Consider the following 14,098-nt stretch of genomic DNA (forward strand, 5'->3'; position numbering starts at 1 on the left):
TCGTGCGCTCACGCTCGTGTTTGTGCACATCCATTTGGACTCGCGTTCAGTTGGCATAGTGTGAGCGAGGCGTGCGGACGTGTTGTAAAGTTGCTGTGATTCTGATTTGATTTTTTTCAATTGGATACTTTTGTAATTCGTTTCGTACAAGATGAGCGCCCTCATCTTTTTGGCCACGATTCTCGTTGGCTTTCTCATATATTCCCTGCTCAAATCCATGCGACGCCCCAAGAATTTTCCACCAGGTGAGTGCCAATTGAATCCTATTCATTCAATCAATTCATTGAGTTTATTAAGTTCTTTCAATGAGCTGCCTTGAGTCAGCAAATTCTTGCAATGCTAAAATTAAGTAATATTCAAACAGCGAAACAAATTCGACTTTTTTTTTAATTGTTTATTTAAAGTTTTGCAACAGGTTTCGAGTTAATAAAAATAAAAGATCGTTTAGAGTAATTGAATACGGCTTGTCCCCTCGACCTGCCCCACGTTCCCTTCCCAAATCAGTTCAGTTTAGTTCAGGGTTTCCTATTGGCCAGCACAAATCCAACTGGAAATGGTCAACTGGCCGCAGCCCACAGCGACGACTGTAAACGAGACGCGTGTTGCATTCCAATTAGATTTTCCATTGATAAAATTGTCACACATTATACCCCATTTAATGGGTGACACCTCGTCAGACCATTTCAAGTAGGTGTCTTGTCGCCCAACTGATTTACATATGCATTTTCCAAGTCTGGTTATGCAACTTACGAGATACAACTGAATTAATCAACATAATTATATTATTCTATTTAAAGAAAAACTTAAAACTAACTACTCCATGCGGTGTACACATAACACATCTATCGATAAGTCAGGCACATTAGATACAGATTTCTTACAGTCGATTTATTGATTTACTGATCATCTGATATTTTCGGTAGTGCCAAATAGTGCTGGCGATAAGATTAAAGTAAAACGTGCGACTCACTCGCGCTTAGCGAATAAAGAGCTTTTATTTAATTTACTTTGTAATCCTTGAACAAATGTTGATTGCATTTAATTTAATTTGTACTTGTAGTAGCCATAGATAATGGGATAGGTAAAGGCATCGCGTTTATGCAGCCTTATCACTAGAACTTTCACTAGCAACTACATTATCATAATAATATCAATTTGAATTCGATCTTTTGATTCTTATATTAATTATATTTTTAATAATGAAAGAGAACATCTTCAATTAAAAATTTTAAACAATAACAATAACAATTTATAGACGAAGAGGAAACATTTCGTAGATTACGATTTTAAAGGCTAATTTTTAATTTAAATTAAATTAATGACAAACTTTTTATTTTAACTGGCCACCGCAGTCTTGGATGGGTAAAATATTGAGAATTCCGTCTCTTGCAATGAAAACAAAGAGTTTTAAATTAATAGAATACTTTAAATATTATCCTGCCCTTTTAAAATATTAAAATATGTATACTAGGGTACTATACAAAACTAACCAAAAGTAAATTTTGCTGGAATCCTTTTTATTCAGCAGCTTATTGCTTCGTTCTCAGTTGTTAAGCAAGAAATTGTTGTACATTATATTTTATTGCATTCAATCTCAATCTCTTCAGTATACTTAACTTCTTTGCTCTTCTTTCCGTCTTTTCCCATAACCAGGTCCTGGCTTCCTGCCCTGGTTGGGCAACACGCTGCAGTTTCGCCGCGAAGCGCGTGCAGCTGGAGGTCAGCACAAACTTTTCGAGCAGTGGTCAAAGCGTTATCAAAGTCAGCTTCTTGGTCTGAAGCTGGGCCAGGAGTACGTGGTGGTCGCACTGGGCCACGAGCTGGTGCGGGAGGTGCAGCTTCAAGAGGTGTTCGAGGGTCGGCCCGACAACTTCTTTCTGCGACTCCGCACCATGGGAACGCGCAAGGGCATCACATGTACCGATGGCCAGCTGTGGTATGAGCATCGCAACTTTGCCATGAAGCAGATGCGTCACGTAGGCTACGGACGAAGCCAAATGGAGCAGCAAATCGAGCATGAGGCCGATGAGTTGCTGCAACAGCTCAGCGCCACACAAGCAGAGCCCATCGAGCCAGTCAATTGGCTGGCACAAAGTGTGCTCAATGTGCTATGGTGTCTCATTGCGGGCGAACGCATTGCCAGCGCCAAGGACAGCACATTGCATCGTCTGCTGGAGCTTATGAATCGTCGTTCAAGGCTGTTTGACATTAGCGGCGGGCTGTTGGCGCAGTTTCCCTGGCTGCGTCATGTGGCCCCCAATCGCACCGGCTACAATCTGATAAGGGAGCTAAATACAGAGCTGCATGGCTTCTTCATGGTGGCCATCAACGAGCATCGACGTCGCATGTTGGAGTGCGAAAAGCGTGGAGAGCAGTTGCCTGAAAGCGATCTCATCTATGCGTATTTGCTGGAGATGCAGCAGCAGAAGCAGAACTCGAATAGCTTCAATGAGACACAGCTGGTGATGACCATATTGGATTTCTTTATTGCCGGATCTCAGACGACCAGCAACACCATCAATCTAGCCTTAATGGTGCTGGCCATGCGTCCGGACGTGCAGCAGCAGTTACATGACGAGGTGGCTGCCAACACAAGTGAAGCGACCGATGCCTTTCCTCATTTGAGTCGTCGTGAAGCTTTCCATTACATGGACGCCTTCATTATGGAGGTGCAACGTTTCTTTCACATCACACCGATAACGGGACCACGCCGTGCACTGTGGAACACTAAATTGGGCCAGTATGATATACCCAGGAATGCCACCATATTGATTAGTTTGCGTTCCGTACATTTGGACGAGGCGCATTGGAAGGAGCCGCATGAGTTCCGCCCAGAACGTTTCATTGATGGCGCTGGCAAGTGTTGCAAGGATGAGTATTTTATGCCATTCGGTTTGGGACGACGCCGCTGCCTGGGTGATGCCTTGGCACGCGCTTGCATTTTCTCATTTCTGGTGCGAATCGTGCAGCATTTTCGAATTGTGTTGCCAGCGGGCGAAACGCCATCGTTCGTCCTCCAACCGGGCATCACACTGACGCCCAAGCCATACAAGGTGCAGTTCGTCAAGCGAGAGTGAATAAGGATCAATGACCATTAAATATATATAAGCTTTTCATTTATTCTTGAATTAACATTGAAAATAAACCAGCAACGACAACAACAACTCACTGTGGACGTATTTTGTAACTGCAATTTCAACGAAGCAAGTTGACAGCAACTCTGATTTAATCGATTTAAAAATTATCGACCATCCGCCACTGACTGTTACTTTGAATGATCTGCATATCGAAGTTCAAATAAAAACGGAAATTATTTGCGTTTATTTGAGTTTGAAAATAACTTCTTTTAATTTAAACTTTAATATAACATTATTAAGTACATTGGACTCCATTGAATGATCTTATTAGTTTCATTACTTATCATATAAAAAAAAAATCTATTTTTTAATTTTGAAACAAGTTTCACGAGAAGTTTCAGAAAAATTAATATTACAAATCATATCAAATGCTCATTCTTTATAGTTCATTATGTTCATTAAGAGCCTCATACTTAAAAAATAAAGTATAAACCACAGTTTCACTGTAGTTTTAGAAAAACTAATATTACAAAACTTCCAATCAAATGTTCATTACTTATAGCTCATTGTGTTCATCAAGAGCATCATACTTAAAATTAAAGGCATCTATCTGGTTCGATAGCTCATAATCAGTATTGTTAATAGTCTTATTTCGGCATCTGTTAATCAATTCCTCATCATACTCTAGATTAAATTTCTTACTACACGATTTAAGAGCAAGTTTGTAATTGGCATTCGACATCCAACGATCGCCTAAGCTTAAGCCATCACCAGCCATTTTGCAAGGATTTTGAAATATAGTTTTCGTTTTCATTGCAGTTTCTTTATTCACATTTCTTCCCAACGAAGCGATTAGCTCTTTCAGCTTAGAGGTAAACACCATTCCATTCCAGTCCAACTGCAGTAAGTTCCCATGTGGATGCATTTTTAGCTAAAACACATAAGTTGGAAAAAAAGATTAGAATTATAATAACGAATAAATTGACAATAGATTCCATTACCTTATCTTCTATTTCACCAACTACAGAGCCAATACCCAAAGATAGCACGAATGGATCATCGGGTTCACTGCTACGCCAAGATAGAATATCTGGTAAAACCTTAACCAGTTCGCCAACCTCTTCAATTTTCAGAGGCAGGCGCAGATATCTCAGTTGACTGCATGAATTGACTATTTTTGTGATTTGGCTTAAGTTTTCCTCAAATATTTCAAAAGACAAGAATTGAAGATTTAACAATTTAGAAAAATATGAATAACAACTTTTTGGACATTTTCCACATAGAAATCCTTTTAAGTTTTTAAATTTTGTAATTTTAGTTGAATTTGCATGCGCTTCGCTTATGTCCAAGATTTGTAATCGATTAGCGTAAATGGGGCGAAGATTTGTCAATAATTTATCCAATTGAACCGACGAGTCATCATCAATTTTCAGATATTTTAGTTTTGCGAAGTCTCCAAAACAATCCAAACAACAATTCAGGGTTAAGCAAGTAAGTTGTGGGCAAAACTCTCTCAATTTATAGAATTTCTTGGTTAAATGCATATTCTCCTCCAAAAATACTATTGATAAAGTATGCAAATTTCTCATTGATGAGAAGACATCCAAGAAGTCTTTAGTGCTGACTTTCTCATAAGTATTGTAAAGGTACAATACTTCCAGTTGCTTGCAGTTTTTCAATTGCAAAACTAAAAAACAATTGGTAGCATAATTTAGAAGCTCTCTAGTAATATTAATTTCCTAGTACTTACATTCACTCCGGGGCAAATATAGCAATGTTAGTGCTTTCAGATTTGGTAAATGAGCCAAAGATTCAACGATTTGATCGTTGTAGTCTTTGTAGCTATAAACCAAACTATGCAGCTTTTTCATAGATCCAAGTATACCACCTAAAGAGTTTGTATAACTCTTTATTTTCTTATCAACGCCACATAAATTCAATGTTGTCAATTGATTGGAATCATTTTGCAGTTCAAACACTGAAACAAAATTATAAAGTTGTAATTTGTAGTTTCTAAGCTCAATCAGTGCAGCCAATTTCGTTTTTGTTATGTATTGGTTTTCCTTTACATTTGGCCACACTGCTGATAACGGAAATATATCCCTATTTCATCACGACCAATAAAAAAAAGTGTGACGCATTTTTTTTTATAAATGAAGGTCTACTTACACGCTATTGAGGGAGCATCAATTAGGGTTAGGCACTGAACATTTGGTAACCGTAAAACGGCTTCCACGAGACCATCTTCTGGAACATCGTTGATTTCGCCAGAAAACACCAGGCGAACATGCGACAAATTTGGACAATATTCGCACAGCAAATTTATAAACTTTTTAAAATGATCTGCGTTGTTTGTAAAATCAATGTATTCTTCATACATTTGGGTGATGGAGCCGTTATCCTTAAGAGCGTTTTGCCACTCGACTAGAGTTTTGTGCATCCATCGGCTGATGATCGTATAATCCTGATTCATGCTGCTGCGCACCGACATTCTCGCGACTTGTAAGCGAATTGAATACTAACAGTGTGACCTTGTTATCTTTTTAATTCGCAAATACCAATAAGTAGCAAAATCTATCAGTCTAGTTCGATTAATCTATTTTGCAATCGATCACAGTAATCGAATTATTGAAATAAATTGCATTTTAATGTGTCTGTAAATGATTTATTCGACTCTTATAAATAAATATTCGCTTAATGATTTCTATGTTTGTAGTTTAGTGTGTGAGTCAGTTTGTTTTGTTTTCGAAACTCTTTTTTTTTTTTTTGTTGTTGAGGTCTTTGGGCATTTCCTTTCGCATAATAATTACGGGATATCAAAAATAACGAAATTTTGAGATCAAATCTAAAAAAATGTCCAACACATAACGCGTGCAAATGTGCAAATCTCAAATATATTCTTAAAATATTTCAGGTCGGATGCTTGCTCTTTATTGAGTGCCAAATTCAAATAAAACTAATAATTTACGTTTTAAGCTTAAACGAATTGTTAATTGTTGTAACAAAATATAGATGAAAGTATACATATTGTAATATGTATAGATAACAACACCAAAGCCGGCTTCTAACGCAATTAACTTTGCTGCACACAACATACTATGTACATAATCAAATCAAATAATATATATTTCTATATGTATGTATGTATATATATGATGTGCGTATGCATGCCTCATGAAAATATTTACAACCATTAGGAATTCATTAGATATACTATATGAAAATGTAGCTAGCTATATAACTCGATCTTGTTTGTTTGGTCTATATGCACACAAACACACTCACATACATACGCTGGGTGTGAAAATTATTTGGGTTTAAAATACAAGATTAAGATGGTCCTAGACCTCACATCGACTTTTCCAATATCGCAAATAATAATAATAATCGTAATTATAAAAATAATCGTTAAGAGTATGTAACAAAAGCGGGGCAAACAAATGAACAACGTGAAACAAATGTCGGGCCTAAGTGACACTTAAAATGCTAATGACTGCACAGTGCCTGTCGTCTCTACCCGTGCATAGGATGTGATACACACGCACATTCAGAATCAGATTGCTGAAATGCGCACAATAGTTACCCATTTGTCTATATAGTCTGTATGTATCTGTTGCTGTTGTGTTTTGTCATTGTCATGCTAGAAATTGAAGCCAGCATCGGGTATGTTGTGCGGATTGAATTCGTACTGTTGACTGCCCGCAACGGGCGCCACTCGAGTGTCTTCCTCCTCGTTGCCAAAGTACTGCTCAATAATGTAGAATGATTTATGATAAATGTCGCGATTCTCATGCGCCTGCAGATACTCGATCTTATCCAGACCTGTAATTGAGAAAATTAGATGTTAATTTAACAAGTTTTTCTTGTTTATCACAAAGCCTGCAACTTACCGCCGCACTCCTCGATGGCGATGGCATAGGGATTTGGTCGTACTTGAAACTTTTCACCAGCTTTCAGAATGTTTTCGAGTGCATTCAATGCCACCTGAACAATATCCGCATCGACAACAGTGAGGAAATTGCACATGTGCGGTACACAGCCGATCTTAACCAAGTAATGAATCTGTTCCGAGGTACCACTACTTGTGGCATTCGTTATGGCCCATGCGGCCTCTTTGCGCGTCTTAAAATCGGCCGTTTGCATGATGTTCATCAATTGCGGAAATATATTGGCACTGATGATTGCCTGAATCTGTTCTCGATTGCCGGCAGCAATATTCGATATGGTCCAGCATGATTCCTTCTTAATCGTTTCGACCGGAGAGTACAGCAAATGACTGATGCACGGCAAGGCATTGTGGCTCAATATAGTTTGCGTCTGTTGATCATCGCCGGTCACAATGTTGCCCACAGCACGTAGAGCTGCCGTGCTAACGTTCTGTTGTGGATGCCTATAATAATAATGATTTATTATTTGGTCTTTTCCACCATATTAAAAGAGAACTCACAATAGTAGCTCGACGAGACGCCGACAAACGCCCGCATCAATGACAGCCTGGATTTTATCATTGGGTCCATCCGACAGATAGCTGATGGCCCAACACGTGTCGCTCAGCACCTCCACATCGGTGTAGTCGAGTAGGCGTGCCAATATTGGCAAACCGTGCACGATTTTCGAGAAATCAGCTGGCGGATTCTTGCCACGGCACAAGTTTGAGAGCGTCCAAACTGCATTTCTTATCATGGTTATGCGTTCCGAATGGCTTAAAACACTGTGAAAGAAATGCTCGACATTAGCTATACAAATACTGGATAATTTCCTGAGAAAACACTTACTGCAAGAGTGGCATTAAAATGCCTGAGTTAAGCAGATGATCACGACACGTTGCAGAATCGCCGGCAATGTTGCCCAATGCCCAGACAGCTTGCTCCTGCACATCGTCATGAGGACTTGAGAGCAATTCTATGAATATGGGCACAGCACCAGCCTCAATCACAATCTTTGTCTGTTGCGAGGTACCCGATGCAATGTTTGTCAGCGTCCAGGCGGCCTCAAACTGAAGCGTTGCATTTGTGTTGTTGCGCAAAAATGTCACAAATTGCGGCACAATATCCTTTTGTATAACCTCCTCGATGGGCGGATTGGGATCACGGGATAAGAGCTTGCGAAACGTTTGTGTTGCCTCCAATTGATCGCTCTCCTTATCGCTATACAACATTTGAATCATTTCGGCGCTAATTATCGATTGTCCGCCAATCCCGCCGATGTCCAACTCAGCCTGCGATGGCATGCCGCCCTGGCTTGTGCTATCGGCCATATGCATATCACTGGTATGCAGATCACCACTGTTGCTGCTGCCGCCCTCGACACCGGACGGCGTTGGATCCAGGAAAACGTTACGTCGCTTCGACAGCTGTTGCTCGCGCTTCGTTTTACGCAACTGAATACCGACCTCTTCACGACGCCGCCGCATCTCTGTCGAGTCCAGAGCGGCATTTTTATAACGTTGTTTGTGTGTGGTGGAGGATGACATTGTCTGTCTTTATTTTCAATGTCAGCAATGCTATAAAATAAATTGAAAAATAATTTATCAATATAATAACAATTTTTAGGATACTAAATATAATCACAAAGAGTAAAAAAAAAGTTACTTAACTAATATACGCCTACTCTGCTAAGATTAATTTTAGATTGAAATGGAAAATGCAAAGTTATTGAATCATATGTAGTATGCATGATATTATACAACGATCACTATCATACAATTTGGTCAGTAATCTGAATCACAAATATAAATGCAATTTGCTTATTACATGTTGTAATTCATTAACTTGACAGTTTACACGCCCGAATGTACAATACCCATAATTGAAAATTTGGCAAACTAGGGTTGATTATTAGAAATCTTCTTTAATAAGCTAGTTTTATAATGATAGTTATTAAGACTTTACTTTTCTTTCTTTATTTATTTTTACAACTTATCGAGTTTGAGAATTATCATTTGTGACGGATACGTTTAGACTGATTTTATTATTAAAACCATTCGATGTGTAGAGTATAGCAAAGTCGACCACTCCTCGCACTTCACTTTTACTATGCACTTTTTGATACATTCACTTAGGGTTGTCAACTCATGCAGCTGCTAACGTAATATTAATCTGTGCGTAATGTGCTATCAATGGTATATGAGTTGAATACTTTATAAGAACATTTACGAGTTCATTTTAGTTGCACATCGACAATACTTTCACATTCTAATTGTAAATACATATGTACACACTCGCATGTATGTATATACAAACATACGCATTTGTGTGCGTGTGTGTGTGCAATGGGCTTAGGTCAGCGTCAGCAATTGCTTCATGCTCTCACTTTTTTGCTGATAATTTCACTATTTCTTTAATTTGTATCGTTTACCATGAATGCTTAGTGTTAGCACAATTTGTTATTAGTTTACCTGTGTATCTGCCAATTTGATGCGTCTATAAATAGTACGAAACACAAATGCAAATTTTTGTCACGATACGCCACACGTTTTTAGTTGGGCGTATAATGTTGCCAGACTAATTTCACAACTCACAGCTGATTGTGCAACTTGATTACTTTCGATACCGATATCGATAGCAACAGACAATTCCTTAAAACTCAGCGCCAACAATGAACAATTCAGAGAATCAACATCAAAATGCCAATGAGCAATTAACAAATCTATCCGTAATTGAGGAAAAACAAAAACAAAAGCACATGCAGCTTTTACATCAATACAACGACCTTAAGGACGCTACCGAAAACGTGCTAGGAGCCTTGGCCCAAGCAAAAGGATTACCAGTAAAAGAAATGTACAAAATATATAATCTGCCAAAGCATGAGTAATTAACCAGAACAAGATAAACATATGTACATACGATATTTTGTTGAATTTCTTTTCAAAAATAAAGTAACCAATTGCTAATAAACAGCATTTAGTTATTAACAATTTTCTTGGCAGTACCTGTGTCTGTATAAAACTAATAATTTCACTTAAAACTAAACAATTTACGGCATCGAAACGCTTAGTTGTTTATGTGCTTGCATCTAGCCCAAGTTCTTTATTCAGCATGGAAATATGATCTGCAACGCTCATTAAATGCCTTGTATGTTCGCTCCTTTATAATATCCTCGACGTTAAGCTCGGCTTGGAGTACTCTCAACTAGCAAAATTCGAATATATTATTAGTTTGTCTAGCCATCCAACTTAAAATAATTTTACCTTTCGTTGCTCAGCCTTAAATTTGCTATCAGTCTCCACATCATTGGGATTTGATTCCCGTTGTTCGCGTAGATTCTTCAGCGTTGTCGCTGACAAAGTTATGCAATTGCGTATGTTTGTTTGCTGCCGGTTTTAAATATGTCATTATTGAGAGTTGCTTTAATTTAATGACTATTTCATATTGAATTTTACCCTAGAAAGATGGGATTGCTGCAGCTTGGCGTACAGATCCCGGCACGTACTCTCACTATTCACTTGACCCTTGAACGACTCCGTTGGAAGTGCATTGAGAGCGTATATAATTTTATCATCTACATCTCGCATCTTTTTGAGGGTCTCCTAATTGCAGGTGCCATTTGATTAATTGGTGGAGAATTTGCAATATTTTTAGTATCTTTTGCCTTACCTGGAAGCCCAGAAAGTCAAAGCAGTAAACAGCCATTTTAATAATGCAATATATTCAATTAAATTAATAAAAAACAAAAATATACATGTATATTTTGCCGGCGCAATGTGCCTCTTAAAAGCGTTGCCACATTATATTTTCAGAAAAAACATCAAAAGTATCGATCTTATTTTTTTGAACAAGCAACGGAAATGAGCAAAAAGTAGTGAAATTTAATTTTTTGGGAATGATTTTATTCTTTGTCATAAATCAAAGTTTTTAAATAATATTTTACAACTACTGCATCAGTGAAATCGTTATTAATCGATTGGTAAGAGGATACCGAAAAATATGGCATATTGCTGTATTGTTTTCGGTATAATTCAAAGCTTAGGTTGCGGTCACGCTGATAGTGGGTGGAAGGAATAATAACAAAAATTTATTAAAATAACAAACAAAACACGCGAACAAGGCCATGAGAAATGGCAGCCAAACACGAAGACATACGGGATAAAATTGAGAATGGCATCTATAAACTGGCAACCAACGATAAAAGCACACGCAGTACTGTGTGGCGCGTGTATCGCAAGATTGAAAAAGACGACGGCAGTATATTGGAACATGTCCTGTTTTGCATTGGTTGCAAAAATATAATGTCCTTCACACACAAGTCCACAACCAATTTGCGACGCCACAAATGCCACTTGCAATACCTTAAGAAACAAGCGTATTGCAATGGATATGCCGATGCCAATAATACAAAGGAATGGTTCAAGGACGCTGATGGTGAGATGACAGTTGGCGACATTTTATTGGAGGCTGAGGCCGAACTAAAAGTGGATAACGAAGAAAGTTCGGAAGCCCAATCAATGTCAGAGGAGATAGATAAGAAACCCACTCCGACGGATGTGGCTGCGTTTATTGCACTTCGAGGTGCTGCAGCTGCAGCCGAGTCAACTGCTAATGATGCCCAACAGTCTAAAAGCAATGATGATTCACTCAATGCGAGTGCAACTGGCTTTCCAAATTCTAGCTCTCGCCTCTCAGATGTCTTTGTTTCCCACGATGTAAGCGGGGCCGAGGAGTCTGCAATATATGCACAAACATGGTCACTGGAATATCGCAAGCTGACGGAAGATCAAAAATTTTATGCCAAAAGAGCTATTGATGAGATATTTGTGCTGGGGCGTTTAAGGCGTTTAACGCTGAATACGGTGCCGTCGGTAACGGAATGATGAGCTCCATACATATGAATATATTAATACTTATATAGGATAATTATATATTATACGCGTATGTAAATAATGTACATATTTATTTGATCAATTCTCTGGTCGCTGTTAAGCAAGGCATAAATATAGAATTGTAGTCTTGGAAAGACAATTACTTCCCACCTGAAAAAACTCTTGCATTCATTTGTACAATTGTTTACGCTCTACATCAACATGTAAAACAAAATCCCATTTCGATAATGGGGTAAGTAACTTGTTCTACCAATAACCACTGTATCCCAGCTAAATAAAGGTGCCAATGATTCGATTTGGAATCGAATTTTGCCTTGCAAGAAAATCGATTATTTATTTATTTTTTATTGAAATTGATTTATTGCGGCTTTTATAAAAGATAACATCACAGAAACAAAGGGCTATTTTTACTTAATAGCAATAAAGAAAAATCCTTACTTTCTAAATTGAATTGGTCTAATTAAGCTCAAAATATACCAATTTGCTTTAGCAGCCATCGATTATTTTCTAATTCCACCGTAAATGAAAAGTGAACGAACGAATTATCGTTCTTCTGGTTCATTTGGGAGTCTTATTTTTATTCTTTTGAACTTTTAGAGCAACATGTGAAGCATAGTTACAGTGCCAAGAGAACAATACATTTCTTGCCGGTTCAGATTTAATGTTGTTAATCTAATATTTGAGCAATCAATCGTATTATAATGTCGTCCAGGAGAGGTATTCATGAGCGTCAAGATGAAAACAATTCCGAATCTCCTACAAGAAGTTTTAATCAAACTGGCAACGTAAGCTCGCAAAGGGCTAACTTAAGTTCACAAAGTGCGAAAATACCACACGAAGCAAGCGCAAGTAGTGAGGAAAATGAATCTGAATCTGAAGTTGAAGTCGAAGACGAGCATAAAAGTCCAACGTCATCAGCTAAAAAAGTTAACCAACCTTTCTATACGCACGAGTGTGCTACGAATGCTGTTCCCAAGCATCGCCCTCAAAAGGTGGAAGCCTCAAAACAAAAAATTCAAAGTCCACCAACCATTGTTGGCAAAGATAATGGAGTTAAGCACCGCCCTCAGAAGGTGGAAGCCTCAAAAACAATAATTCAGCATCCACCAACCACTGTTGGCAAAGACAATGGAGTTAATCTGAAATACGTATTGTATGCTATTATTTCCGTATTGCCGCTGTTTGCTTGTTGGCAAATATTTTTAAAAGAGACTCCTCCGGCGCCGGTGTGGAAAAGCTGCAATTTTGATGCACTGCGTAAACAGCAGCCATTGCAATCACCGGAAGTGTGGAGCGCACTTAAGACCACCAATGAATTGCTGCTGAACAAACTGGCCGAGTCGCCAAATGTCTTTTTATTATTGCACTCGGATGAGGACAGAGGCGAAAAGCTGCAAAAGCTTATTGGCGACATTGCTCTCGAGACATCAAAATGTTTTGGTAAGAAGGGGGTTTCTTTATTGCACATTTTAAATAAATGTCTGGGTACGATTGAGTATTAAGCTTGAAATTTATCTATTAAATTGAAACTAAATTCAATAAAATAATGGCAGGGTATTAATCTTGAAAGTTATCCATGAAATAATATTGCAGTACTAAATTCAAGTTTGTCTGTTTCTTTAGAAGTTTGTTATAAAACAACTATCAGTTTGAAAATCGCATCACTAGCAAGTGTTTTGGCTTCTTTGGTCTTGGTTTATTGCTTCCTATTAACTTTTTAGATGGCCAGCAACCCATCGAAATGGACCTGCAGGACTTTGAGACACAGGATGATGATGACTACGGTTATCCCATTGAACAATACAAAAACAAACTGCAGGAGGGCAACGTCTTTCTCATCGTTAATCTCAATGATGCAAGTATCTCAAGATGTAACTGTCACCTTCCTTTACTCATACCAATCATTCACAGATTCCATTGAATGCGGCCCGTGCTCTGCACACCATTTGTGATACGTACAGTCCCATAGCTCCTGATGTGGTTATCTTTTTGACGTTGCACACAGATCTGCCAACCGCTGGCGGAGTCCCATCGCACTTGGCCGTTAAAACATTGAACAAACTGTGGGACAGGATACCGGACAATGAATTGGGCGCTTTAATAACGCGTGTTACCGATCAAGTCTTGCTGTTGCAGGGATAAATGTCGTTTTAATTATTACTAAATATACATTAAATATGTTTTTAAATAACGCTAATCGCAT

General features: G+C 38.3%; 7 protein-coding genes across 7 annotated transcripts; 4 read left to right on the top strand and 3 right to left on the bottom strand.

Annotated features, from left to right (window-relative positions):
* Positions 1-45: 45 nt before the first annotated feature.
* Positions 46-3,164, top strand: LOC132788878 (probable cytochrome P450 305a1). Its single transcript, XM_060796535.1, has 2 exons — positions 46-245; positions 1,654-3,164. Exons 1-2 carry the CDS (start codon positions 152-154, stop codon positions 3,075-3,077), a joined length of 1,518 nt encoding a protein of 505 aa, XP_060652518.1. The 5' UTR covers positions 46-151; the 3' UTR covers positions 3,078-3,164.
* Positions 3,165-3,247: 83 nt separating this feature from the next.
* On the bottom strand, positions 3,248-5,646 carry LOC132788876 (uncharacterized). Its single transcript, XM_060796534.1, has 4 exons — positions 5,247-5,646; positions 4,828-5,055; positions 4,079-4,764; positions 3,248-4,008 (listed from the first exon to the last, which is right to left on the bottom strand). The coding sequence occupies exons 1-4, from the start codon at positions 5,566-5,568 to the stop codon at positions 3,634-3,636; spliced, it is 1,611 nt and encodes a 536-aa protein (XP_060652517.1). The 5' UTR covers positions 5,569-5,646; the 3' UTR covers positions 3,248-3,633.
* Positions 5,647-5,813: 167 nt separating this feature from the next.
* On the bottom strand, positions 5,814-9,581 carry LOC132788875 (importin subunit alpha-7). The gene is made up of 5 exons (XM_060796532.1): positions 9,475-9,581; positions 7,853-8,580; positions 7,525-7,788; positions 6,968-7,467; positions 5,814-6,899 (listed from the first exon to the last, which is right to left on the bottom strand). Exons 2-5 carry the CDS (start codon positions 8,548-8,550, stop codon positions 6,718-6,720), a joined length of 1,644 nt encoding a protein of 547 aa, XP_060652515.1. The 5' UTR covers positions 8,551-8,580; positions 9,475-9,581; the 3' UTR covers positions 5,814-6,717.
* Positions 9,582-9,650: 69 nt separating this feature from the next.
* Positions 9,651-9,890, top strand: LOC132788888 (DNA repair protein SWI5 homolog). Its single transcript, XM_060796547.1, has one exon. The coding sequence runs from the start codon at positions 9,675-9,677 to the stop codon at positions 9,888-9,890; it is 216 nt and encodes a 71-aa protein (XP_060652530.1). The 5' UTR covers positions 9,651-9,674.
* A 179-nt stretch (positions 9,891-10,069) lies between these two features.
* Positions 10,070-10,828, bottom strand: LOC132788887 (protein MIX23). Its single transcript, XM_060796546.1, has 4 exons — positions 10,673-10,828; positions 10,459-10,605; positions 10,267-10,389; positions 10,070-10,207 (listed from the first exon to the last, which is right to left on the bottom strand). Exons 1-4 carry the CDS (start codon positions 10,706-10,708, stop codon positions 10,106-10,108), a joined length of 408 nt encoding a protein of 135 aa, XP_060652529.1. The 5' UTR covers positions 10,709-10,828; the 3' UTR covers positions 10,070-10,105.
* Positions 10,829-10,986: 158 nt separating this feature from the next.
* On the top strand, positions 10,987-12,184 carry LOC132788885 (uncharacterized). Its single transcript, XM_060796545.1, has one exon. It carries the CDS (start codon positions 11,134-11,136, stop codon positions 11,884-11,886), a length of 753 nt encoding a protein of 250 aa, XP_060652528.1. The 5' UTR covers positions 10,987-11,133; the 3' UTR covers positions 11,887-12,184.
* Positions 12,185-12,479: 295 nt separating this feature from the next.
* Positions 12,480-14,092, top strand: LOC132788881 (uncharacterized). Its single transcript, XM_060796540.1, has 3 exons — positions 12,480-13,335; positions 13,617-13,750; positions 13,807-14,092. Exons 1-3 carry the CDS (start codon positions 12,597-12,599, stop codon positions 14,035-14,037), a joined length of 1,104 nt encoding a protein of 367 aa, XP_060652523.1. The 5' UTR covers positions 12,480-12,596; the 3' UTR covers positions 14,038-14,092.
* The last annotated feature ends 6 nt before the right edge of the window (positions 14,093-14,098 follow it).

Source organism: Drosophila nasuta, chromosome 3, assembly GCF_023558535.2.
Source record: "Drosophila nasuta strain 15112-1781.00 chromosome 3, ASM2355853v1, whole genome shotgun sequence".
Taxonomy (NCBI): Eukaryota; Metazoa; Arthropoda; class Insecta; order Diptera; family Drosophilidae; genus Drosophila; species Drosophila nasuta.

Excerpts from the sequence above, each read along its gene's own strand:
- LOC132788876 (XM_060796534.1), bottom strand. The coding sequence starts at position 5,568 with ATGTCGGTGCGCAGCAGCATGAATCAGGATTATACGATCATCAGCCGA. Across the intron at positions 5,056-5,246 it reads TGATGCTCCCTCAATAGCGT|TGTTTGAACTGCAAAATGAT; the intron begins GTAAGTAGACCT and ends ATTTTGTTTCAG. Across the intron at positions 4,009-4,078 it reads TTGGTGAAATAGAAGATAAG|CTAAAAATGCATCCACATGG; the intron begins GTAATGGAATCT and ends TATGTGTTTTAG.
- LOC132788875 (XM_060796532.1), bottom strand. The coding sequence starts at position 8,550 with ATGTCATCCTCCACCACACACAAACAACGTTATAAAAATGCCGCTCTG. Across the intron at positions 7,789-7,852 it reads ATTTTAATGCCACTCTTGCA|TGTTTTAAGCCATTCGGAAC; the intron begins GTAAGTGTTTTC and ends TTTCTTTCACAG. Across the intron at positions 6,900-6,967 it reads CGCCATCGAGGAGTGCGGCG|GTCTGGATAAGATCGAGTAT; the intron begins GTAAGTTGCAGG and ends TCTCAATTACAG.
- LOC132788887 (XM_060796546.1), bottom strand. The coding sequence starts at position 10,708 with ATGGCTGTTTACTGCTTTGACTTTCTGGGCTTCCAG. Across the intron at positions 10,606-10,672 it reads TTGACTTTCTGGGCTTCCAG|GAGACCCTCAAAAAGATGCG; the intron begins GTAAGGCAAAAG and ends ACCTGCAATTAG. Across the intron at positions 10,208-10,266 it reads TTAAGGCTGAGCAACGAAAG|TTGAGAGTACTCCAAGCCGA; the intron begins GTAAAATTATTT and ends GAATTTTGCTAG.
- LOC132788888 (XM_060796547.1), top strand. The coding sequence starts at position 9,675 with ATGAACAATTCAGAGAATCAACATCAAAATGCCAATGAGCAATTAACA.
- LOC132788878 (XM_060796535.1), top strand. The coding sequence starts at position 152 with ATGAGCGCCCTCATCTTTTTGGCCACGATTCTCGTTGGCTTTCTCATA. Across the intron at positions 246-1,653 it reads CCCCAAGAATTTTCCACCAG|GTCCTGGCTTCCTGCCCTGG; the intron begins GTGAGTGCCAAT and ends TCCCATAACCAG.
- LOC132788885 (XM_060796545.1), top strand. The coding sequence starts at position 11,134 with ATGGCAGCCAAACACGAAGACATACGGGATAAAATTGAGAATGGCATC.
- LOC132788881 (XM_060796540.1), top strand. The coding sequence starts at position 12,597 with ATGTCGTCCAGGAGAGGTATTCATGAGCGTCAAGATGAAAACAATTCC. Across the intron at positions 13,336-13,616 it reads CGAGACATCAAAATGTTTTG|ATGGCCAGCAACCCATCGAA; the intron begins GTAAGAAGGGGG and ends TTAACTTTTTAG. Across the intron at positions 13,751-13,806 it reads TCATCGTTAATCTCAATGAT|ATTCCATTGAATGCGGCCCG; the intron begins GCAAGTATCTCA and ends AATCATTCACAG.